This window comes from Culex pipiens, chromosome 2 (assembly GCF_016801865.2).
Source record: "Culex pipiens pallens isolate TS chromosome 2, TS_CPP_V2, whole genome shotgun sequence".
Taxonomy (NCBI): domain Eukaryota; kingdom Metazoa; phylum Arthropoda; class Insecta; order Diptera; family Culicidae; genus Culex; species Culex pipiens.
Genome location: NC_068938.1, coordinates 146,550,459 through 146,576,124, shown reverse-complemented (window position 1 = coordinate 146,576,124; position 25,666 = coordinate 146,550,459). Strand labels below are relative to the sequence as shown.

Below are 25,666 nucleotides of genomic sequence, written 5' to 3'. Positions count from 1 at the left end.
ATATGGAATGACTGTCTTATTCTAGTTTAACCCGCTTGCTTTCGGGTTCCTCCGAACTCTCCTTTTCTTTAGCTGCCTTCAACTTCCCGTACAGCTTGTCAGTCTCTTTCAAAACGCAACTGAGCGTCGCCCGCTGGTAATAATCCGGCAGCAACTCCAAGTTGCTAATCACCGTCCCCAACAAATGGCTCTTCTCGCACTGAATCCCCGGCGGATCGTGCTGCAGGAAGGTGAAATGCACGTGCAAATGGTAGAACGTCGGCTGGTAGTGCAAATACACTCTCAACCTGTCCGCCCCGATTCCGTACCGCTCGCGGATGGCTTCGGTTCCGCGGTCCCGCACGTTCCGCAGCAGTGGCAAGTGAGCGGCCGTAAGGTCACGCAGCGATTTAATCCCCCGCGGATGAACTAGCGCGAGTAGGTACAGCTGTTCCAGTGTTTTACCGTCCCATTTTAGGTCCGGCAGCAGGATGAAACCGGTGCCGTCGTCGGCGGGGTCCTCGAACACGATGCGGTCCTGCTCCTTGCGGTGCTCGAGCACGTTGTAGAGCCACTGGAAAGGGAGTGGAGATAGATAAAAGGGATAACGTGAGATTTAAGCGCCTTTTGAAATGTGGATACTATATCGGAGCTCGAAAGGCATTTACAAAATTCCAATAAAACATTAGGTACTTAATCCACCTTTAGGTGGTTGGTGCCTTCCTCTCATTTACAGAGTAATCGAATTTTAGTAAACAAAAACAACCTTTTGGGAAATAGGTTGAGGTTATGTCAATTCAGACCTTTTTTTAATGCTTGTAATTTTAGATAGGTAAGTCAGATCTTGAAAATTCCTAATCCACAAAATAGTAGTTTATGCAACAAGTTGCAAAAAGAGGATTTTTTTCAGCACGAGTCGTACATTTAACGAGGTTCACCGAGTTTGTTAAATACGAAGAGTGCTGGGAAAATCAAGTTTTGCAACGAGTTCCATACAACTTTTTTTTTTGCAATTCCGAAAAACACCCTTTGAGTGAAATTTTAAGTCAAATTTTCATGTATTTTGTCAATAAATCGTTTAAAACAAAAAAATGTTAAAAAGTATAACTTTTCGAAACAAGTGCTAGAACTTTTCAGCATTTATTTTGAAAAGTGTTATTATTCGATTCTGTTATTTTTAGTACAGAAAAGTAGGCTATTTCGTCGTTCGAGAATGACACGAAAAGTATGTGGGTCATACCCAGGTCAACTGGGTACACTTTTGGACTCGACCTGAGCAAAACCAAACTTTTTTCAATAAAATCGCTGTTGTGTGTGTGTGTGTGTGTGTGTGTGTGTGTGTGTGTGTGTGGTCCAATCTAATACCCGCTAACCGGTAGCGAAATTACGGGAAAGTATAATTTGTATCAGACTTTGTACATGCCGAATGCTGATACAGCTTATCTCAGTTCCGGGTATTAGGTGGTGACAGCCCTCGCGCTGCTTTCAACGACCCATTTCACAATAGGGGGATGGCGTCGCTATTTTTAGACCACATTTTCCACTTTTCCGCATCGAAACCGACTACTTTATCGACTTAATTTTGCTGGGCGAGATAGGACGCCGTCTACTTTTACTTTTCCACTCTTGCACTTAAAAAACCAGGTGGCAGCACGATGCAACGCCCTATGACAGAGCTCCTTGCTACACTCAAAAAACCTTTCACCACAAAGTTGCATGAAAATTCCTGTGGCAGCCAATTTATGTCCCGAAACAATGTTTTACATGAGTCATGCAACAGTCACCATGCATCCATGTCAACTCTTCTAGATTTTCACGCAGCATACACTCACACAACTAAATTACTTACTTACTTTATCAGCAACAGGTCTATCGACCCAACGCTGAACTAATCGAAGATTTCCAGGATGCTCGATCTTGGGCCGCTCGTCTCCAGTCGCCCACAATGTTGGCCGCTCTTGCATCTTCGTCGACTGCACACAGCCAACGCGTACGAGGCCTTCCACGAAGCCGACGACCCCGTCCAGGTTCGCTGCTGAATATCGTTTTAGCCGCCCGCTCGTCCGACATTCTGGCTACATGTCCAGCCCACTTCAGCCTGTCGTGCTTGATGACTTTTACGATATCAGCATGTTTGTAGTCTTGGTACAGCTCGAAGTTCATGCGCCTGCGCCACCGGTCTCCTACTTGCTTGCCGCCGAAGATAGAACGCAGGATTCTCCGCTCGAAGACCCCAAGTGCTCTCTGGTCAGCCTCCTTTAGCGTCCACGACTCGTGACCGTAAAGAGCTACAGGGAGTATCAAGGTCCTGTACAGCGTGATTTTCGTAGGCGTCCTTAGGCTGCGGGACCTTAGCTGGCTACGAAGACCGTAGAAGGCCCTGTTTGCAGCACTAATCCGCCGTTTCACTTCGCAGCTCACATCGTTGTCGCACGTCACAAGTGTACCAAGATATACAAACTCATCCACCACCTCATATCTTTCTCCATCTATTTCCACCTCCGAAACACCATCACCTGCACTGCCACGCGCTCTACCAGCGACCAGATACTTGGTCTTGGCAGTGTTGATGGTCAGTCCGATCTTCGCAGCTTCCCGCTTGAAAGGGACGAACGCCTCCTCCACTGAACGACGGTCGATACCAATGATGTCGATGTCGTCAGCGTATCCAAGCAGCATGTGCGATTTGGTGATGAGTGTTCCGTTTCTTTGCACGCCTGCCCTTCGAGCAGCACCTTCCAACGCTATGATGAACAGTAAGTTCGAGAGAGCATCGCCCTGCTTCAATCCATCCAACGTAACGAAAGCTTCGGATGTCTCGTTAGCTATTCGCACGCTTGATTTTGCTCCGTCGAGCGTTGCACGAATCAGTCTTATAAGCTTCGCCGGAAAGCCGTGTTCTAGCATAATTTTCCAAAGTTCGTTTCTTTTGACTGAATCGTACGCCGCCTTGAAGTCGATGAACAAATGGTGTGTTTGCAGGTTGTACTCCCGGAACTTGTCGAGGATTTGTCGCAGAGTGAACATCTGGTCCGTCGTTGACCGACCCGCTCGAAAACCGCACTGGTATTCGCCGACAAAGGTCTCGGTCAACGGTCTCAGCTTGCTCCACAGGATTCGGGATAGTACTTTGTACGCTGAGTTGAGGATTGTGATGCCTCGATAGTTGTCACAATCGAGTCTTCGCCCTTTCTTGTAGATTGGGGTGATGAGCCCGTCTAACCAGTCGGTCGGAAGCTGTTCTTCGCACCAAATTCACTGGACGATTTGGTGCAGAATCTCGATCATCCGCGCGCTCCCGTGCTTGAAAAGTTCGGCCGGAAGTCCGTCCTTTCCCGCGGATTTCGCGTTCTTGAGCTCCTTTACGGCTTTTTCCACGTCCTCCAACGTAGGCGGGTCCACAGCTATTCCATCATCCTCAACGTTCATCCTGTCCTCGACGACTCCCTCTCGCATCTCACCGTTCAACAGCTGTTGAAAATGCTCCTTCCACCTGGCCGCTACTGCTGTCTTATCTGTCAACAGGTTACCTTCCCTGTCGTTGCACATAACAGGGGAAGGCGTCGCTTTCTTTCTTACACCGTTGACAGTTGCATAAATCCTCCGCTTATCGTTCGCGTTGTACTGTGCTTGAGCTTCGGCAAGTACTCTCTCGTCGTACTCCCGTTCTTTTCGGCGGTGGATTCGTTTCTCAGCTCGTCGCAGCTCACTGTATCGCTCACAGTTTCGGCGCGTACCCTTAACCAGCATACGTTTCCTGGCCTCGTTCTTCTCGTCCGTCACTCGCTGGCACTCCGCATCGAACCACCCTTTGGGTTTGCGTCCTCTGGTCGTGCCGATCACTTCGGTAGCCGTTGTGTTGACGATGCTCTGGAGGGCTCCCCATTGCTCGTCCAGGTTACCCGTAGGCGCGTCCTCGTTGATCCGCTCGTCGAGCTTCCGACTGTACTCTGCAGCAACGTCGCTGCTCGCGAGGCGCTGGATGTTCAACCGCGCTATCCTCGCAGTCCGCGGGGTCAACACGTTCGACAGCCTAGCTCGGATCTTGCACGCTACCAGGAAGTGATCAGAGTCGATGTTCGGTCCTCTGTACGATCGGACGTCCATCACGTCCGAGAAGTGTCGACCATCCACCAAAACGTGATCGATTTGAGTGCACGATTCGCCATTTGGGTGGCGCCAGGTGTGCTTCCGAATGTTCTTGCGCGCAAAGAAGGTGCTACAGATAGCCATTCCTCTGGCTGCGGCGAAATTGACCAAACGTAGGCCGTTGTCATTCGTGCGAGGATGAAGGCTCTCCTTGCCGATGACCGGATGGAAGAAGGCTTCCCTTCCGACCTGCGCGTTTGCGTCTCCGATGACTATCTTCACGTCGTGTCTTGGGCACTCTCCATAGGTCTTGTCGAGACGCTCGTAGAAAGCGTCTTTATCGTCATCGGGCTTGTCGTTTGTCGGCGCGTAGATGTTGATCAGGCTGTAGTTGAAGAATTTGCCCTTTATTCTCAACACGCAGATCCGGTCATTCACAACCTTCCACTTGATGACTCGGTTCTTCTGATCCCCAATCACTACGAAACCGACTCCGTGCATCGCCTTTTCGCCGCCACTGTAGTAGATGTGGTACTTGAAAGAGGTGTTGGCGATGGGGTCCACCGCCGTGAATTCTCGCTCTCCATGACCGGGCCATCGAACTTCCTGGATGGCGGCCACATGCACGTTCAGCTTGTGCAGCTCCCGGGCAAGAAGGCCAGCACGTGCAGGATCTTGGAGAGTTCGAACGTTCCAAGTACCGAGTTTCCAATCGTTGTCCTTTTTACATCGCCTGGTCTGATGCCGATTTATCCGTCCTGAATTTCTTCTTTTGTTTTTCTGAGTTGGTGTTTCGCTTCGGTATGCCGCCTAACCAGGGCTGCGAATACCTAGTCTCGGGGTGGGGCTGCCACCTTGCAGCTTCCGGGACCCAGCTGCGGTTTTCTCTCGACACCGTAACGGGGAACTAAACTAAATGTCACGTGAAATTCATGCCTGAAAATTTTGAGGCGTGGCTTGCAGTCAGCTGCTTTTTGGTTTACATGATAATCATGCAACACCCGCATGAAAACTGGCATGGAAAAAATCCATACACCTATTCATGCAACATTGTGGTGAAATTGTTAGTGTAAATTGGTATGGTTGGGATGGTGCATGAAATTCTTGTCTGAAAATTTCTAGCTGGGCGTGCAAGTCTCAAGCCGGTCAGTTTGCTGATGATTCTCATCAAGTGAACATGGCTTCGGTTTTTTTTTTTCTCGGAATATTTATAACTCTAATCGTTTTCCGAATCTGCTTGCGGTATTTTTTTCGGAGTAAAATATCTGCGTAAAATAGTAAGTATTTGTTTCATCATTTTGTCAAAATTTTTGATTAATCTTATGTGCCTCTTTTCTAGGCCACTGAACCAGCCGTTCCAGCACGCAACCGTCGGTACCTCAGGAGCAGGATGCGGGCGAAGCCAAAACGGTCCAAGTCACCAAGGTTACCAGGGAGCCAACGATGCAGGGAGGTGACGAAGGAGTCGGTCGCGTACGACAGCAGGTTAGGACACCCCGCGAGCAGCAAGCGATACGCCAGAACCATGAACCATGGTTCCTGAATTCCCAGACATTAAAAACAAGTGTATTGTGTAGATTGCTGTTGTGTTATTGAGATTGTGTGCTAGTGTGATTGTGTATAAGTGAATGAAAACAGCAATTGCGAAAATAAAAATTTAAAAGAACAACTAATTTTTTTCATTCAAAATAAATCATCAATAACAAAAAAAAAGAAGAAGAATATGCCCCACCCCCCAACCTCCCACACTGTAAAAGTCATTAGAAAATCATGTGATATTTGCATTCCAATCAGGCATAGGTTGCGTGAATTGGCTGCAACCGTAACGTGAATTTCTTGTGATGTGGGGTATGACTGTATTGGTACATTTGCAAATGCATACAGCTTAGCCACCAGAGGTTCACGTAGATTTTGCATAAACATCCATATGGAAAATAACCACATATATGTTCATGCAACATTGTGGTGAACATTATTTTGAGTGTAGAGAGCCTGTACACGGAAAATCGACATTAGTCTTAAAAGACTTATTTTAAGTCTTTTTTGAAGTTTGGTCGGGATGTCAGAATTAAGCCTAAAATTTAGTCTTTTTTTGGGCCTAATTTTTAGTCTTTTTTTAGAACTTGGTGCAAAACTAAGAAAAAGACTAAATTTTAGGCTTTTCTGTACTATAAAGTTTTGGCTCACGTTGTGACATGTCAAATCAGATTTGTATTTCAAATCTCAAGGCAAGTCTATTGTTTGCGTCTTGTTCCGGGTTATACTTCGGGAGGAATTTGGCCAGCTGCTAGGTAAGTTGTGGTGCCTTTTTTGCAGGAAGGAACCGGTCGGTGTGAGCGAGCTGGCCGATAGGTGTTTCCGCGGGAGATTGCGTACGTTCCTTCAGTGGAGGAGGAGGATGAAACTGCGGGTGCTGAATGTTCCGCTCAAGTGATCAGGAAGAGGACGGAATATTCAACTCCCGGCGGCTTCTAGACGGTAGACAACGGCAGCAGCGGAAAAGGAGTACGAAAGAGAAGAGGTATTTGTATCCGCCGGAAGTTGTTACGTCGTGTTTATGATTGCTGGAGGAGGTGCATTTTGATCGCGGGTTGTGACGACGAAAAAGATCAAAATCCATCCGCCGGGGATTAAAATCCATAGTGGAAGTGGAAGAAGACGCAGAAGCGGAAGGGGACGATGACCGGAACGATGTTAGCGGTGATTGGGGTCGGTGGTAGTTTGTGGTTGTTGTGGTGGTGGTGGTGGTGGTGGTGGTGGTGGTGGTGTGTGTGTGTGTGTGTGTGTGTGTGTGTGTGTGTGTGTGTGTGTGTGTGTGTGTGTGTGTGTGTGTCAGCAATTTTGAGAATTTGCCTTTGTGCTACCCCAAATGTGTGTGTGTGTGTTCAAAAAATGAAAAATTTAAAAATTCAATCAAAAAAAATTCTTAAAATTTCAAAAATTCAGAAATTTAAAAATTCAAAAATTCAAAAATTAAAAAATTCAAAAACTCAAAAACTTAAAAATTTAAATATTTAAAAATTCAAAAATTCAGAAATTCAAAATCTCAAAAATTCAAAAATTCCAAAATTCCAAAACTCAAAAACATAAAAATTCAAAAATTTAAAAATTTAGAAATTCAAAAACTCAAAAATTCAAAAATTACAAAATTCCAAAATTTCAAAATTTAAAAATTTAAAAATTCAAAAATTCAAAAAATTCAAAAATTCTGAAATTCTAAAATTCTAAAATTCTAAAATTCAAAAATTTAAAAATTCAAAAACTCAAAAACTTAAAAATTTAAAAATTCAAAAATTCAGAAATTCAAAAATTCCAAAATTCAAACACTCAAAAACTTAAAAATTCAAAAATTCAAAAACTCATAAATTCCAAAATTCCAAAATTCCCAAATTCCAAAATTCCAAAATTCCAAAATTCTTAAATTCTTAAATTCTTAAATTCTTAAATTCTTAAATTCTTAAATTCTTAAATTCTTAAATTCTTAAATTCTTAAATTCTTAAATTCTTAAATTCTTAAATTCTTAAATTCTTAAATTCTTAAATTCTTAAATTCTTAAATTCTTAAATTCTTAAATTCTTAAATTCTTAAATTCTTAAATTCTTAAATTCTTAAATTCTTAAATTCTTAAATTCTTAAATTCTTAAATTCTTAAATTCTTAAATTCTTAAATTCTTAAATTCTTAAATTCTTAAATTCTTAAATTCTTAAATTCTTAAATTCTTAAATTCTTAAATTCTTAAATTCTTAAATTCTTAAATTCTTAAATTCTTAAATTCTTAAATTCTTAAATTCTTAAATTCTTAAATTCTTAAATTCTTAAATTCTTAAATTCTTAAATTCTTAAATTCTTAAATTCTTAAATTCTTAAATTCTAAAATTCTAAAATTCTAAAATTCTAAAATTCTAAAATTCTAAAATTCTAAAATTCTAAAATTCTAAAATTCTAAAATTCTAAAATTCTAAAATTCTAAAATTCTAAAATTCTAAAATTCTAAAATTCTAAAATTCTAAAATTCTAAAATTCTAAAATTCTAAAATTCTAAAATTCTAAAATTCTAAAATTCTTAAATTCTTAAATTCTTAAATTCTTAAATTCTTAAATTCTTAAATTCTTAAATTCTTAAATTCTTAAATTCTAAAATTCTAAAATTCTAAAATTCTAAAATTCTAAAATTCTAAAATTCTAAAATTCTAAAATTCTAAAATTCTAAAATTCTTAAATTCTTAAATTCTTAAATTCTAAAATTCTAAAATTCTAAAATTCTAAAATTCTAAAATTCTAAAATTCTAAAATTCTAAAATTCTAAAATTCTAAAATTCTAAAATTCTTAAATTCTTAAATTCTTAAATTCTTAAATTCTTAAATTCTAAAATTCTAAAATTCTAAAATTCTAAAATTCTAAAATTCTAAAATTCTAAAATTCTAAAATTCTTAAATTCTTAAATTCTTAAATTCTAAAATTCTAAAATTCTAAAATTCTAAAATTCTAAAATTCTAAAATTCTTAAATTCTTAAATTCTTAAATTCTTAAATTCTTAAATTCTTAAATTCTTAAATTCTTAAATTCTTAAATTCTTAAATTCTAAAATTCTAAAATTCTAAAATTCTAAAATTCTAAAATTCTAAAATTCTAAAATTCTAAAATTCTAAAATTCTAAAATTCTAAAATTCTAAAATTCTAAAATTCTAAAATTCTAAAATTCTAAAATTCTAAAATTCTAAAATTCTAAAATTCTAAAATTCTTAAATTCTTAAATTCTTAAATTCTTAAATTCTTAAATTCTAAAATTCTTAAATTCTTAAATTCTTAAATTCTTAAATTCTTAAATTCTTAAATTCTTAAATTCTAAAATTCTAAAATTCTAAAATTCTAAAATTCTAAAATTCTAAAATTCTAAAATTCTAAAATTCTAAAATTCTAAAATTCTAAAATTCTAAAATTCTAAAATTCTAAAATTCTAAAATTCTAAAATTCTAAAATTCTAAAATTCTAAAATTCTAAAATTCTAAAATTCTAAAATTCTAAAATTCATAAATTCTAAAATTCATAAATTCTTAAATTCTTAAATTCTTAAATTCTTAAATTCTTAAATTCTTAAATTCTTAAATTCTTAAATTCTTAAATTCTTAAATTCTTAAATTCTTAAATTCTTAAATTCTTAAATTCTTAAATTCTTAAATTCTTAAATTCTTAAATTCTTAAATTCTTAAATTCTTAAATTCTAAAATTCTAAAATTCTAAAATTCTAAAATTCTAAAATTCTAAAATTCTAAAATTCTAAAATTCTAAAATTCTAAAATTCTAAAATTCTAAAATTCTAAAATTCTAAAATTCTAAAATTCTAAAATTCTAAAATTCTAAAATTCTAAAATTCTAAAATTCTAAAATTCTAAAATTCTAAAATTCTAAAATTCTAAAATTCTAAAATTCTAAAATTCTAAAATTCTAAAATTCTAAAATTCTAAAATTCTAAAATTCTAAAATTCTAAAATTCTAAAATTCTAAAATTCTTAAATTCTTAAATTCTTAAATTCTTAAATTCTTAAATTCTTAAATTCTTAAATTCTTAAATTCTTAAATTCTTAAATTCTTAAATTGAGTAATTCTCGCTGAAAGTGGACCACTATTTACACAAGGTGCTCAAAAATCAAATGCAATGTACTTTTCCAATAGCCCCCACCAAGTTATGAAAGAAACCATGTTTGGTTGGTTGAATTTGTCCTCACCTCGGCGCCACGAAGCTAAAACATTTTTTTTAATTGGTAATTTTTTGACTTAGGCGCGCCTACAAAATTGCTAATAACTTTGCAAAACTTCAACGAACCCTTGATGTTTAGGGGTGTTTTGGAAAGGAAATGAGCAGAGCTTTCAAATGAACTTGTCAGAAAAATACCGTTCCATACATTTTTTAGCCACAAAACACCAATGTATTTTTAAAAGTCATTTTTGAAGGCCGGCGCCCCGCTTTATCGAAAAACTGACAAATCCATTCGAAAGCTGAGACGATTTCACATAAAGGACCAATAAATCTAAGGTGTATGTTCCTCCTATCTTTTTTAATCTAATTTTGATTCTGCGAGCACAGCGCTCCGTTCGCATTTCGGGCACCCAAAATATTGCAATTTGCTTGCCCCATTTTAAGCTTTTGTCAAAAAAATATAGGTGCTCACTTTTTAAATGATAGTTTATTGTCCAATGATCAAAATGCACTTTCGAAAATTGGCCAATATTTATGTTTTTGGGTTCTTCCAGGCAATGTAGTGTCGAAAAATTGTTTTTTTTTACTTTTTTTTTTATAAAATGCTCACTTACAATTGTGTGGACTTTTTTTCCAGTAGAAGTAATGAATGTAGCATGTAGGAAATTTCACTACGAACATTTTTCTCTAAAAGAAAACGTAATTTCGATACTCCAGTGCCAAGATATTTTAGTTTTAGTGAGAAAAACAAGTGCCAATTTTACAAATTTCTCAGAATTAACAAGCTCGGCCTATTATTTACATGCGGCATATGTTGTGGAGGCCAGAGTATGGTTTCTTATAGTTATTTTGGTCGCTGAATTCGGATCTGGAATCAAATTTCAGATTAACAGTGACCCGTGATATTTTAGCCACGCTCAAATATTATTTGCGTGTATTCCCCATAGCCACTTAGGGATCGGCCGCTAACCACCGCGCCACGAGGCCTCTCAAAACAATCAGAAGTTGAAAAAAACAATCTCCATAAAAAAATCCGTAAGTAAAATATCAATTAAAGGTGAGCGAAAGATGAAATATGACCGAATTCACTAGCGATTAAAATTACAGTAGATTACCGCAAATAACTTTTGGGCGTGGCTCCAAATTTAACAGTTAATCTGAAATTTGATTCCAGATCCGAATTCAGCGACCAAAATAACTATAAGAAACCATACTCTGGCCTCCACAACATATGCCGCATGTAAATAATAGGCCGAGCTTGTTAATTCTGAGATATTTGTAAAATTGGCACTTGTTTTTCTCACTAAAACTTAAATATCTTGGCACTGGAGTATCGAAATTATGATTTCTTTTAGAGAAAAATGTTCGTAGTGAAATTTCCTACATGCTACATTCATTACTTCTACTGAAAAAAAGTCCACACAATTGTAAGTGAGCATTTTACAAAAAAAAGTTAAAAAAACAATTTTTCGACATTACATTGCCTGGAAGAACCCAAAAACAAAAATATTGGCCAATTTTCGAAAGTGCATTTTGATCATTGGACAATAAACTATCATTTAAAAAGTGAGCACCTATATTTTTTGACAAAACCTTAAAATGGGGCAAGTAAATTGCAACATTTTGGGTGGCCGAAATGCAAACGGAGCGCTGTGCTCGCAGAATCAAAATTAGATTAAAAAAGATAGGAGGAACATACACCTTAGATTTATTGGTCCTTTATGTGAAATCGTCTCAGCTTTCGAATGGATTTGTCAGTTTTTCGATAAAGCGGGGCGCCGGCCTTCAAAAATGACTTTTAAAAATACATTGGTGTTTTGTGGCTAAAAAATGTATGGAACGGTATTTTTCTGACAAGTTCATTTGAAAGCTCTGCTCATTTCCTTTCCAAAACACCCCTAAACATCAAGGGTTCGTTGAAGTTTTGCAAAGTTATTAGCAATTTTGTAGGCGCGCCTAAGTCAAAAAATTACCAATTAAAAAAAATGTTTTAGCTTCGTGGCGCCGAGGTGAGGACAAATTCAACCAACCAAACATGGTTTCTTTCATAACTTGGTGGGGGCTATTGGAAAAGTACATTGCATTTGATTTTTGAGCACCTTGTGTAAATAGTGGTCCACTTTCAGCGAGAATTACTCAATTCTTAAATTCTTAAATTCTTAAATTCTTAAATTCTTAAATTCTTAAATTCTTAAATTCTTAAATTCTTAAATTCTAAAATTCTAAAATTCTAAAATTCTAAAATTCTAAAATTCTAAAATTCTAAAATTCTTAAATTCTTAAATTCTTAAATTCTTAAATTCTAAAATTCTAAAATTCTAAAATTCTAAAATTCTAAAATTCTAAAATTCTAAAATTCTAAAATTCTAAAATTCTAAAATTCTTAAATTCTAAAATTCTTAAATTCTTAAATTCTTAAATTCTTAAATTCTTAAATTCTTAAATTCTTAAATTCTTAAATTCTTAAATTCTTAAATTCTTAAATTCTTAAATTCTTAAATTCTTAAATTCTTAAATTCTAAAATTCTAAAATTCTAAAATTCTAAAATTCTAAAATTCTAAAATTCTAAAATTCTAAAATTCTAAAATTCTTAAATTCTTAAATTCTTAAATTCTTAAATTCTTAAATTCTTAAATTCTTAAATTCTAAAATTCTTAAATTCTAAAATTCTAAAATTCTAAAATTCTAAAATTCTAAAATTCTAAAATTCTAAAATTCTAAAATTCTAAAATTCTAAAATTCTTAAATTCTAAAATTCTTAAATTCTTAAATTCTTAAATTCTTAAATTCTTAAATTCTTAAATTCTTAAATTCTTAAATTCTTAAATTCTTAAATTCTTAAATTCTTAAATTCTTAAATTCTTAAATTCTTAAATTCTTAAATTCTTAAATTCTAAAATTCTAAAATTCTAAAATTCTAAAATTCTAAAATTCTAAAATTCTAAAATTCTAAAATTCTAAAATTCTTAAATTCTTAAATTCTTAAATTCTTAAATTCTTAAATTCTTAAATTCTTAAATTCTTAAATTCTAAAATTCTTAAATTCTAAAATTCTAAAATTCTAAAATTCTAAAATTCTAAAATTCTAAAATTCTAAAATTCTAAAATTCTAAAATTCTAAAATTCTAAAATTCTAAAATTCTAAAATTCTAAAATTCTAAAATTCTAAAATTCTAAAATTCTAAAATTCTAAAATTCTAAAATTCTAAAATTCTAAAATTCTAAAATTCTAAAATTCTAAAATTCTAAAATTCTAAAATTCTAAAATTCTAAAATTCTAAAATTCTTAAATTCTTAAATTCTTAAATTCTTAAATTCTAAAATTCTAAAATTCTAAAATTCTAAAATTCTAAAATTCTAAAATTCTAAAATTCTAAAATTCTAAAATTCTAAAATTCTAAAATTCTAAAATTCTAAAATTCTAAAATTCTAAAATTCTAAAATTCTAAAATTCTAAAATTCTAAAATTCTTAAATTCTAAAATTCTAAAATTCTAAAATTCTAAAATTCTAAAATTCTAAAATTCTAAAATTCTAAAATTCTAAAATTCTAAAATTCTAAAATTCTAAAATTTTAAAATTCTTAAATTCTTAAATTCTTAAATTCTTAAATTCTTAAATTCTTAAATTCTTAAATTCTTAAATTCTTAAATTCTTAAATTCTTAAATTCTTAAATTCTTAAATTCTTAAATTCTTAAATTCTTAAATTCTTAAATTCTAAAATTCTAAAATTCTAAAATTCTAAAATTCTAAAATTCTAAAATTCTAAAATTCTAAAATTCTAAATTTCTAAAATTCTAAAATTCTAAAATTCTAAAATTCTAAAATTCTAAAATTCTAAAATTCTAAAATTCTAAAATTCTAAAATTCTAAAATTCTAAAATTCTTAAATTCTTAAATTCTTAAATTCTTAAATTCTTAAATTCTTAAATTCTAAAATTCTAAAATTCTTAAATTCTTAAATTCTTAAATTCTTAAATTCTTAAATTCTTAAATTCTTAAATTCTTAAATTCTTAAATTCTTAAATTCTTAAATTCTTAAATTCTTAAATTCTTAAATTCTTAAATTCTAAAATTCTAAAATTCTAAAATTCTAAAATTCTAAAATTCTAAAATTCTAAAATTCTAAAATTCTAAAATTCTAAAATTCTAAAATTCTAAAATTCTAAAATTCTAAAATTCTAAAATTCTAAAATTCTAAAATTCTAAAATTCTAAAATTCTAAAATTCTAAAATTCTAAAATTCTAAAATTCTAAAATTCTAAAATTCTAAAATTCTAAAATTCTAAAATTCTAAAATTCTAAAATTCTAAAATTCTAAAATTCTAAAATTCTAAAATTCTAAAATTCTAAAATTCTAAAATTCTAAAATTCTAAAATTCTAAAATTCTAAAATTCTAAAATTCTTAAATTCTTAAATTCTTAAATTCTTAAATTCTTAAATTCTTAAATTCTTAAATTCTTAAATTCTTAAATTCTTAAATTCTTAAATTCTTAAATTCTTAAATTCTTAAATTCTTAAATTCTTAAATTCTTAAATTCTTAAATTCTTAAATTCTTAAATTCTTAAATTCTTAAATTCTTAAATTCTTAAATTCTTAAATTCTAAAATTCTAAAATTCTAAAATTCTAAAATTCTAAAATTCTAAAATTCTAAAATTCTAAAATTCTAAAATTCTAAAATTCTAAAATTCTAAAATTCTAAAATTCTAAAATTCTAAAATTCTAAAATTCTAAAATTCTAAAATTCTAAAATTCTAAAATTCTAAAATTCTAAAATTCTAAAATTCTAAAATTCTAAAATTCTAAAATTCTAAAATTCTAAAATTCTAAAATTCTAAAATTCTAAAATTCTAAAATTCTAAAATTCTAAAATTCTAAAATTCTTAAATTCTTAAATTCTTAAATTCTTAAATTCTTAAATTCTTAAATTCTTAAATTCTTAAATTCTTAAATTCTTAAATTCTTAAATTCTTAAATTCTTAAATTCTTAAATTCTTAAATTCTTAAATTCTTAAATTCTTAAATTCTTAAATTCTTAAATTCTAAAATTCTTAAATTCTAAAATTCTAAAATTCTAAAATTCTAAAATTCTAAAATTCTAAAATTCTAAAATTCTAAAATTCTAAAATTCTAAAATTCTAAAATTCTAAAATTCTTAAATTCTTAAATTCTTAAATTCTTAAATTCTTAAATTCTTAAATTCTTAAATTCTTAAATTCTTAAATTCTTAAATTCTTAAATTCTTAAATTCTTAAATTCTTAAATTCTTAAATTCTTAAATTCTAAAATTCTAAAATTCTAAAATTCTAAAATTCTAAAATTCTAAAATTCTAAAATTCTAAAATTCTAAAATTCTAAAATTCTAAAATTCTTAAATTCTTAAATTCTTAAATTCTTAAATTCTTAAATTCTTAAATTCTTAAATTCTTAAATTCTTAAATTCTTAAATTCTAAAATTCTAAAATTCTAAAATTCTAAAATTCTAAAATTCTAAAATTCTAAAATTCTAAAATTCTAAAATTCTAAAATTCTAAAATTCTAAAATTCTAAAATTCTAAAATTCTAAAATTCTAAAATTCTAAAATTCTAAAATTCTAAAATTCTAAAATTCTAAAATTCTAAAATTCTAAAATTCTAAAATTCTAAAATTCTAAAATTCTAAAATTCTAAAATTCTAAAATTCTTAAATTCTTAAATTCTTAAATTCTTAAATTCTTAAATTCTTAAATTCTTAAATTCTTAAATTCTTAAATTCTTAAATTCTTAAATTCTTAAATTCTTAAATTCTTAAATTCTTAAATTCTTAAATTCTTAAATTCTTAAATTCTTAAATTCTTAAATTCTTAAATTCTTAAATTCTTAAATTCTTAAATTCTTAAATTCTTAAATTCTAAAATTCTAAAATTCTAAAATTCTAAAATTCTAAAATTCTTAAATTCTTAAATTCTTAAATTCTTAAATTCTTAAATTCTTAAATTCTTAAATTCTTAAATTCTTAAATTCTTAAATTCTTAAATTCTTAAATTCTTAAATTCTTAAATTCTTAAATTCTAAAATTCTTAAATTCTTAAATTTTTAAATTCTTAAATTCTTAAATTCTTAAATTCTTAAATTCTTAAATTCTTAAATTCTTAAATTCTTAAATTCTTAAATTCTTAAATTCTTAAATTCTTAAATTCTTAAATTCTTAAATTCTTAAATTCTTAAATTCTAAAATTCTAAAATTCTAAAATTCTAAAATTCTAAAATTCTAAAATTCTAAAATTCTAAAATTCTTAAATTCTTAAATTCTTAAATTCTTAAATTCTTAAATTCTTAAATTCTTAAATTCTTAAATTCTTAAATTCTTAAATTCTTAAATTCTTAAATTCTTAAATTCTTAAATTCTTAAATTCTTAAATTCTTAAATTCTTAAATTCTTAAATTCTTAAATTCTTACATTCTTACATTCTTACATTCTTACATTCTTACATTCTTACATTCTTACATTCTTACATTCTTACATTCTTACATTCTTACATTCTTACATTCTTACATTCTTACATTCTTACATTCTTACATTCTTACATTCTTACATTCTTACATTCTTACATTCTTACATTCTTACATTCTTAAATTCTTAAATTCGAACTTGCCAAACTACGCCAATCCTGGTCTACTGAAAAACTCTTAAATGAAATCACTTAATTTTTAAATAACTATCAAACTCTCACAACTCATCTTCAAAAAAATTGTTTTTTTTTTATTATTTTCAGGTTAAAGCTGAACGCATCCGTGAATCTGTCGTCTTCCGAAATTGCCGAATTACCGAATAAAAACATTTTTAAAAATATTTAAATAATATATAACAATATTTCATTTTCTACCCTCTATTCCCGCCATTTTGATCCCCTAGGTTTTTCAGCCATAAAATAAGTCTTAATCAAGTTCCGCCATCTTGGATTATGTCCGCTTTGACCCCTCCCATTTCCTGCAAAAGCCTAGAAATAAGTCTTTTAAACCTACAAATAAGTCTTTTTAGGCCTAAAAGTAAGTCTTAATCAAGTTCCGCCATCTTGGATTATGTCCGCTTTGAACCCTCCCATTTCCTGCAAAAGCCTAGAAATTAGTCTTTTAAACCTATAAATAAGTCTTTTTAGGCCTAAAAATAAGTCTTAATCAAGTTCCGCCATCTTGGATTATGTCCGCTTTGACCCCTCCCATTTCCTGCAAAAGCCTAGAAATTAGTCTTTTAAACCTACAAATAAGTCTTTTTAGGCCTAAAAATAAGTCTTAATCAAGTTCCGCCATCTTGGATTATGTCCGCTTTGACCCCTCCCATTTCCTGCAAAAGCCTAGAAATTAGTCTTTTAAACCTACAAATAAGTCTTTTTAGGCCTAAAAGTAAGTCTTAATCAAGTTCCGCCATCTTGGATTATGTCCGCTTTGAACCCTCCCATTTCCTGCAAAAGCCTAGAAATTAGTCTTTTAAACCTATAAATAAGTCTTTTTAGGCCTAAAAATAAGTCTTAATCAAGTTCCGCCATCTTGGATTAGGTCCGCTTTGACCCCTCCCATTTCCTGCAAAAGCCTAGAAATTAGTCTTTTAAACCTACAAATAAGTCTTTTTAGGCCTAAAAATAAGTCTTAATCAAGTTCCGCCATCTTGGATTATGTCCGCTCTGATCCCCTCGCATTCTCGAAAAAGACTAAAATTTAGGCTTTTTGACGATAACATTAAGCCTAAAATTTAGCCTTTTTCGTACTAAAACGAAACTAGTCTTTTTAAGACTAACCCATCATTAGGCTTAAAAAGACTTAACACGGTTAGGTTCGATAAAGCCTAATTTTAAGTCTTAAAAGACTAATGTCGGCTTTGCGTGTAGGTCCCTACTCCTTGCGGTCCAATTTATTCCGAGGTCGCTGGGCATTGTTCGGCCCCGCCTAAACATAGAAGCAAGCATCTGAAGGAAACTCAATCTATATTTAGACTTCCAAATCCCTTCAGGCAAATCAGGGATCAGCGCGTATTTAATATGAGAAGATAACATGTTTCAACACTACGGATCATTTCACTGTTAGAGTGTAATCCTTCTGATGGCCGACTGCTTAGCGTCCCAGACCACCAATCCAAAGGCGTGAGTTCGAATCCCACCCAATTCAATTTCGTTTTTTGTTCATATTCAAAGTTCAAATTCCTGATTCCAAATTTCAAAGGTACCGACCGGGATTTGATCCCTGAACCTTCTGCTTGTGAGACAGAAGCCGTAACCATTAAGCCACGGAGCCGGTTAACTTTTTTCAATAAAATCGCTGTTTCTCGCCAATAGTTCATTTTAGTTTGAGGTCTACATTGATTATTATGTAAAATTGTCCGGGAAACACAATGGTGATAAAAAAATAAGGAATTGGTCAAAACTTAATTTTAATACTTAAAACTTTAAAATATAATATTAGGGGCATTTAAGGGTTAAAAAATATTTTTTATCGAATTTCTTGGGCAATTTTCTATAAAATGCAACCTGTAGAAATTCTTTTGCTCAAATAGTTGCAAAGTTATGATTAAAAGAAAAAAGTTTTTTAGAAAATCATCAAAAAAGAGATCGGTGCCAAAAATAGAGAGATGGTCATCTCAGCACCAAACTTGAGATTTCTGTTAGGGGCAGGGAGGCAGAATGGTCCGCCTAAGTAAAATGTACCGAAAACCTTACAAAAACTTACAAATTTATCAATTCAGTGTAGTAGGCTGATGTTTTGGGATGTTCCCTTCAATGTTGTATACTTGGTTGATAAAAAATTTCATCTTTAAACTATTGTTGATGCAATTTAAAAAAAATGTGTTTTTCGACTACTTTTTCCAGGGTGCGGGGCAGAATGGACCACCTTAGAAAACAAGCCATTTCGTCTAATACAACGTCGAAGGGTGATAAGAAATTACTTTTAATTAATAAAAATCAAATCATTCAATCAAAAGTCACAACAATGTTAAGGTAAAATAGATGCAAATTTAAAACTTAAATATCTCGAAAAGGTGTCAGATTGCATTCGAATGGGGAGATCTAGTTTCTGAAAAAATCTCTGGGGTGTGTTTTTCTTTAAACTCCAGATATCTTCATTATTTCGGGGTTTTTTTTTTTTTTTTTTTTGCGGATCGAGGTGGGATTGCTAGGATCAAGTCAGTCCAAGTCCGGTTGTGTCAAGGAAAGGTAATGAATGTGTTAGCCTGTGAAGTGCCACTTACACCCCATGGGGAGCGGGGAAAGAGGACATGATTGGGTAGGTTATAATGAGATTGTGTATGTGCGAGTGTGTATTGTTGTAAATATTCTAATTTGATATTTCGTTCTCTATCGCCGCTCCCCACAGTGTCATAAAAACGCCGTCTGCAAGAGCCCCCCAAAAGTAGCACGTGCAAACGGAGTACATTTTCCATACGCTAACGGACTTTTAATGATTGACAACTTGACTGTTCCAACAAAGCAATAAACGCAAAATTAATGTTAAGGGAAAATGCTAGCAAAACTATTTTTTAAATGGAAATTACTGTATATATTATAACCTGTAAAAGTTATAATAATTATAGTTATGAAAAATAATAAGAGTCGACTCTCTGGTTGTCATGTTGTCGATAACTAAGGGACCATCGAGATAAAATAAGAATCCAAAAGCCGATTCGATTAGAAAATCTAAGCAAAGCATGATCGTCATTTTGAGATCATATCAACAAAAATAAAGTTAAAATAAAATCATAAGGACCGTCAAAATAGAGAAAAGTTGGGATAAAGAGAAATGGAAAAAAAAAGCATCGAAATATGAAATTTGAAGAACTAAATAAATCTTCTACAGAAGGAGGAAAACATAGAGAGATTGACAACCAGTGAGCCGACTATAAATAATAAAGACAACTAAAGTCACATACCTGATGATGGGTAATACCTTGGGTAATACCCATCTTACCGCTCACTGGAAAAAGGCACTTTTTGCGGGAGCTGCAATTGCTTGATGGCCTACATGCCTTGGCGATCCCCAAGTTGAAGTTTCAATCGCTTACAGCCGCATCCGGAACATCACGCAGACGCTGTAGTTTCTCATCGTCCTTTTAGTGTTCGTCTTCCTTCCTTCTGGTGTATGCTGCTTTCTTTGGTTGTTCTTGTTCTCCTTTCTGGTATGTGGTATGATCTGGAACTGGTTCGAAAACAAAAAAAAAGGACAGCAGTATCTTCCGAAAAAAAAGACTAACATAAAGATGACAACAATAACATTTCGTCGCGCATCGTAGCTTATCGTGTGAGTACTCGCGCTAGTACTACAGAGTAAAAGCACTTTCCATCGAGTGATAATCCGGTCCGCGTGAGCGCTTTTCTTCAAAGAGGTCGTTTTGTTCTTAAGAGAACATCTTTGTAAGCATTGCCCATAGGATAGCTTACCGTTTTGAAGACTGCTGAGGATCCGGATCCCTTGCAGCCTGTCGCTACAGTTAACTCATCCCTTTAACCTCCATCCGCCACCCGGAGGCACGCGCCGTAGGGCTGCCAAAGTCCTGACGACCCACAGGACCTGGGAAAACCAATCTTATCGTCCCTAAGCGTAAAGACTTTAAGACTAGCTTTCATCACCAAAGCCCAAGGCTCTTCATTATTTCGGGTTTATATATAAAATTATCATATCTAGAGGGTTTTTTTCAATCGGTCCTTTAAACATATGGCACACAACAGCTTATAGGAACTTTAAAAAAAAAGTACACAACCACAACAAATGCGTAATCAATTTTTTCTGATCAAGCTTAAATTTGGTGGAGCTATTGATATTTACTAACAAAACATGTAAGAATCTTGATTTTTAACCAAATTGGACTACATACCATACCATACCAATCAGCTTAGAACACCATACGCGGTGCCCGTGCTGTATCAAGAAGGTTGTTCCATGTTGCTCGGTTCTGGGCTGCAGCTCGCCAGTCTCCTAGGTTGCAGAACTTTCTTAGGTCCGCCTCGATCTGATTTCCCCATCGTGCACGCTGTGCTCCTGCTCTTCGGCCTGTGCCGCCATCCGGTCGCGCGCGGTCAAAGAGCATCCTGACAGGATGGTCTTCGTCCATCCTCGCGACATGGCCGGCCCACCTGAGCCTCCCGATTCTCGCCAGGGTGACGATGGTCGGTTCTCCCAGCAGCGCGTGCAGTTCGTGGTTCATGCGCCTTCGCCACTCGTTCTGAGCTGTACGTACTCCACCGTAGATCGTTCGCAGCACCTTCCGTTCGAAAACTCCAAGGGCTCGTTCGTCCTCTTGCCGCAGCGTCCAGGTCTCGTGGCCATAGAGGGCAACCGGTCTAATCAGTGTCTTGTACAGGGTCAGCTTCGTGGCGCGTTGCACTCGATCAGATGTCAAGGTTTTCCGTAATCCAAAGTAAGCGCGATTCGCGGAGTGGATACGAGTCCGGATCTCTAAGCTGGTGTCGTTGTCGGCCGTTACCAGCGATCCCAAGTACACGAATTCACTCACCTCCTCCAGCACATCGCCATCCACAGCTAAAGGGGTGAGTCTTGGGGGGTCAACGTCCTTTGAGCCCCTCCCTTTCATGTACTTTGTTTTCGTCGTATTCATGGCCAATCCAATTCGTCTTGCTTGCGTCTTTAAGGCGGTGTAAACCCTTTTTACCGTCTCTAGGTCTCTCGCTATAATATCAATGTCGTCCGCATAAGCAAGAAGTTGGACTGTCCTGTTGCAGATCGTGCCTCTCGTGTCTATACCCGCTCTTCGCACAATTCCCTCAAGTCCGATGTTAAACAGTGCATTGGATAAGCCGTCACCTTGTCGTAACCCTTGCTGCGATTGGAAGGGGTCCGCTAGCTCCCCTGCCACTCGCACGTGACACATCACACGATCCAAGGTAGCCTTGATCAGCCGAGTTAGTTTGTCCGGAAATCCGTTCTCGTGCATGATCTGCCATAGCTGTTCGCGGTCGACTGTATCGTACGCTGCCTTGAAATCGATGAAGATGTGATGTGTGGGCACGTTGTACTCACGGCATTTCTCGAGGATCTGCCGGAGCGAGAAAATTTGGTCCGTGGTGGCCCGAGCGCCAGTAAACCCCGCTTGATAGGGGCCCACGAACCTCCGTGCGTACGGTGTCAGCAGACGGCAGAGGATCTGGGAGAGGATTTTATAGGCCGCGTTGATAAGCGTGATGCCGCGGTAGTTGCCGCAGTCCAGCTTATCGCCCTTTTTGTAGATGGGACACACGACACCATCCATCCATTCTTCTGGTAGTTTCTCCTCCCTCCAGATCTTAGAAATCACCAAGTGGATCGCCCTCGCCAACTGCTCTCCTCCATATTTGAAGAGCTCACCGGGTAACCGATCTTTACCGGCGGCCCTGTTGTTCTTCAGCTGCCTGATCTCCTTCTTCACCGTCTCCAGATCAGGTGCCGGGAACTGTTGGTCAGCAGCGGGCGGTCCAAGTTGGGCTTCAAAGCCGTCTCCATGCGCTACATCGCCGTTGAGGTGCTCGTTGAAGAACTGCTGCCACCTGTTCAACACCTCGCCTTTGTCCATAAGAAGGTTTCCCTCGGCGTCCCGACAAGTGTTGGCTTGCGGCGCATAGCCTTTGCGGGACCGGTTAACCTTCTCGTAGAACTTTCGCGTCTCGTTCTGCCGGAACAGCTGCTCCATTTCGGCGCGATCGCGATCTTCCAGCTGGCGCTTCTTGAGCTTGAAGACCGTTCTCTGCTGTTTCAGCGCTTGTTTGTATCTGGCCACGTTCTCATCAGTTGCAGCTCTCAGCTTCACCGCATAAGCTGCTTTCTTCTCGTCAAGTAGCCGCTGGCACTCCTCGTCGAACCAGCGCTGCTTTCCAACTCGGACCGTACTACCTAGCGCGGCTTCAGCGGCACTGCCGATGGCCGAGCATATTCTGCTCCATCCATCGTTGAGCGAGGCAGCGCCGAGTTCCTCCTCCGTTGGCAGGCTCGCTTCCAGCTGCTGCACGTAGTGCTGAGCCGCAGCCGTGTCCTGCAGCCGCTCGGTGTTGAACGGCGGTGGGAGCCGGCTCCGTCGTCGGTGGTACGTCGTCGACAGTTTTGAGTGCATGCTTGCACCCACCAGGTAGTGGTCCGAGTGGATGTCCGCACCGCGGTACGTGCGGATGTTCCGTATGTCCGAGAAGAATCGGCCGTCGATGAGGACGTGGTCGATTTGTGTTTTTGTTCGTTGATTAGGCGATGTCCAGGTGACTTTGTGGATGTCTTTCCGGGGGAAGAATGTGCTTCGTACCACCATACCGCGGGAGGCTGCGAAGTTGATGGATTGGAATTGGACTACCCCTTCTTTTTATGGCATCGCCTGCGTTTTTCGTACTTTTTTTGAGAAATTTTTTTTTCCAAATTGCCATATCTAAGAAACAAAAAATAAAAAAAATTTAGAGCAACAGCGACAACTATTTCAAAGGAAATTCGACGCTGAATTGAATGGCGTTATGAGATTTTCTATTGGAACCAAACTTTGTTGCATTTTGCACAATTGAAAAAAAAAACAACATGCTCAAATAGCTTGATCAGAGAAAGTGATTTTCGAGTGGTATGCCACTTGGCGCGAAATGACCCGTAATCTTAAAACTGACATCTTTGTAGCAATCAGAAGTCCTCAACGGTTCAAATTCCAAACTCTCCAAATATTTCCCATTCCAATCAACCAGTTGATTATCGCACAGCCGATAGACACAACACGCCAACAAATCATCCCATTCACAGTTTTCAGCGCTCCACGCTGCTGCCTCTTTTCATGCATAATCCACGATCTATCGTTTTGTGCTGATTTCAGCAGCATTTTCTAGCCCGCGCACACCAACTCATCGCGGCGACAACCGTGTTGGCGTTTTTGACGGCACCACACCGCGAGTTGTTGCGTGTGCAAATACCTACACAACACACACATTCCTTTCAACCATTCTTCTTCGTCACGACGACCACGAAATCGAAAATCGCGCGCGCACTCACAACGAACGAATGATTCACTTTTTCAAGGTCTTCCCCTCGTGAACTTTGTGACCCTCCCTCCCCAGCGCCCCAGACGTGGAAATTGATCGGACGTAATCTCACCTCCAAGCTCAGCTGTTCCTGCTCCAAGTGGGGCAACGTCACGGTCTGATAATCGGCGGCCGTTTCCTCGAGCAGAAACTTTTGCTGGGCAGCAAACTTCACGATGTGTTTCTCGCTCGCTGGATAAATGATTGTCACCTTCAGTTCTGGAACAAAGACGGAAGCAACATTCGTTGATTAATTCTGCGAGACTACAAAGAAGTTCCATCACGTGACTTACGGTTAATTTCCGGATCCGCCAGGCACTGAAAGTTCCCGTACACGTCGTTGATAAACTCCGTTCGCAGCTGTGATTTGCTCGTGAAGAAACTGTTGCGTTCACTTTCACCCGTCGTCGTCTGCAGTTGGTTCTCGGTGAAGGCCGTCTTCTCCAACGTCACGATGGCCTGCTGCTCGCGGGAAAGGTCCCCAAAGTGGCCCAGTAGGGCAACCGATTTGTGGGTGCTGTTGTTGCTGAGAATACGCACCAGCTCGAACTGACTCAGCTGAAATTGACAGGCTTTGGTTCCTTCGCCGTTGTCTACGGACGGCCGACCCGAATCTGACTGTGATGCTGACGTAGGTGCTGCTGCTGCGACGGCGACGACTGTTTCTGCTGCCTGCTGCTGGCCTTGGCTTGATTCGTCATCGTTGCTTTTGTTGTCGATTTTGGTTGAAACTTCCTCGTGCTTATTCCCCTCGATTACACCCTCTAGCATGATAGGAACTGCACTGTTTGATTAGCCGGGAACTGTTTTAGGTAATCCGATTAGAGTAAACACCAAGCAGCTCTTAATTTAATTGAAAATTAACAAAAATTAAACTGAAAAACACGAGCAGCTTGTTAGAGCGCGATGGAGTCTCGAGCAGGAGGACGCGCGCGCAGTCAACAGAAGCTTCAGGTGACAGGTGACAAATGTCAAACTGAAAGCGCGGTGGTGGGTAAAAGTAGTTGCACCCACAGCGCCCGTGGTAAACAGGAGTTGGATCATTTTACCGAATATAAGATTTAAGACTAGGGGAGAGACTCTATCGAATAATTTGACATTTTTCTCATAAAAAAGGCGGGCTTTCTTGGCTGGTACTCCAATCAGGGATGCCAGATTTGCAGATTTCTCTGCAAATTTGCAGATTTCCGAAATTTGTTGCAGACAACTTTTTCGTTGCAGATTTTTGCAGATATTTAACCGATGAGGTTTGCAAAAAAAAAAAAAATAATAATAATAATGCTTATGTGACAATTTCTTTGAATAAGTTGAGTAACCCAACAGTACATAGCATTTACAAATTTAGAATCAATCTTCTTAGACTTATGCAAGTTTGATTACTGTCAAAATATGCAAGTATTCCGAATTTTCCCAACTATTTTTTTAATCACTGTTCCCAAGTGATTGTCGGAAAAAAATACAAGTCAGATTGCGCGCTCTACAACATGGCTTTGGTGTCTTGGTATTCAAAAGGTTGAAGTTGCTTGGCTTCAAGAAAATTCAATTGTAATTAATTAATTTCTGTTTCAGTAAATGTTTTCCAAGGTTTTGGCTATTGTTGAAAAAATGCTGTCCTAAGTTATTTGAAGCAAATATTGTTGTTTACTTCATTGTATTTTCAGATTCTTATATGGAACAATTTTGAAAACATAATGGAGACATAAATACCCAAGTAACATTTTTTTCCAGGAGTTCTACAAGAGCTCTTCAAGATAGCTACAGCATAGCAGTTTGGACCGCGGTAGGATAAAATTTTCTTCAAAACTTCTTCAGGAGTTTGGAAGAGTACTTGAAGAGAGTTTTATCCTACCGCGGTCCAAACTGCTATGCTGTAGCTATCTTCAAGAGCTCTTG

The 25,666-nt window shown here is 35.5% G+C and overlaps 1 protein-coding gene across 1 annotated transcript; it reads right to left on the bottom strand.

Moving 5' to 3' along the window:
- Positions 1–16: 16 nt before the first annotated feature.
- On the bottom strand, positions 17–24,712 carry LOC120414888 (m7GpppX diphosphatase). Its single transcript, XM_039576211.2, has 3 exons — positions 24,067–24,712; positions 23,847–23,992; positions 17–553 (listed from the first exon to the last, which is right to left on the bottom strand). The coding sequence occupies exons 1-3, from the start codon at positions 24,542–24,544 to the stop codon at positions 17–19; spliced, it is 1,161 nt and encodes a 386-aa protein (XP_039432145.1). The 5' UTR covers positions 24,545–24,712.
- Between the last annotated feature and the right edge of the window lie 954 nt (positions 24,713–25,666).

Coding starts and splice junctions, on each gene's coding strand:
- LOC120414888 (XM_039576211.2), bottom strand. CDS start 24,544: ATGCTAGAGGGTGTAATCGAGGGGAATAAGCACGAGGAAGTTTCAACC. Junction 23,993..24,066: donor GGCGGATCCGGAAATTAACC/GTAAGTCACGTG, acceptor TCTTTGTTCCAG/AACTGAAGGTGACAATCATT. Junction 554..23,846: donor AGGAACAGCTGAGCTTGGAG/GTGAGATTACGT, acceptor CTCCCTTTCCAG/TGGCTCTACAACGTGCTCGA.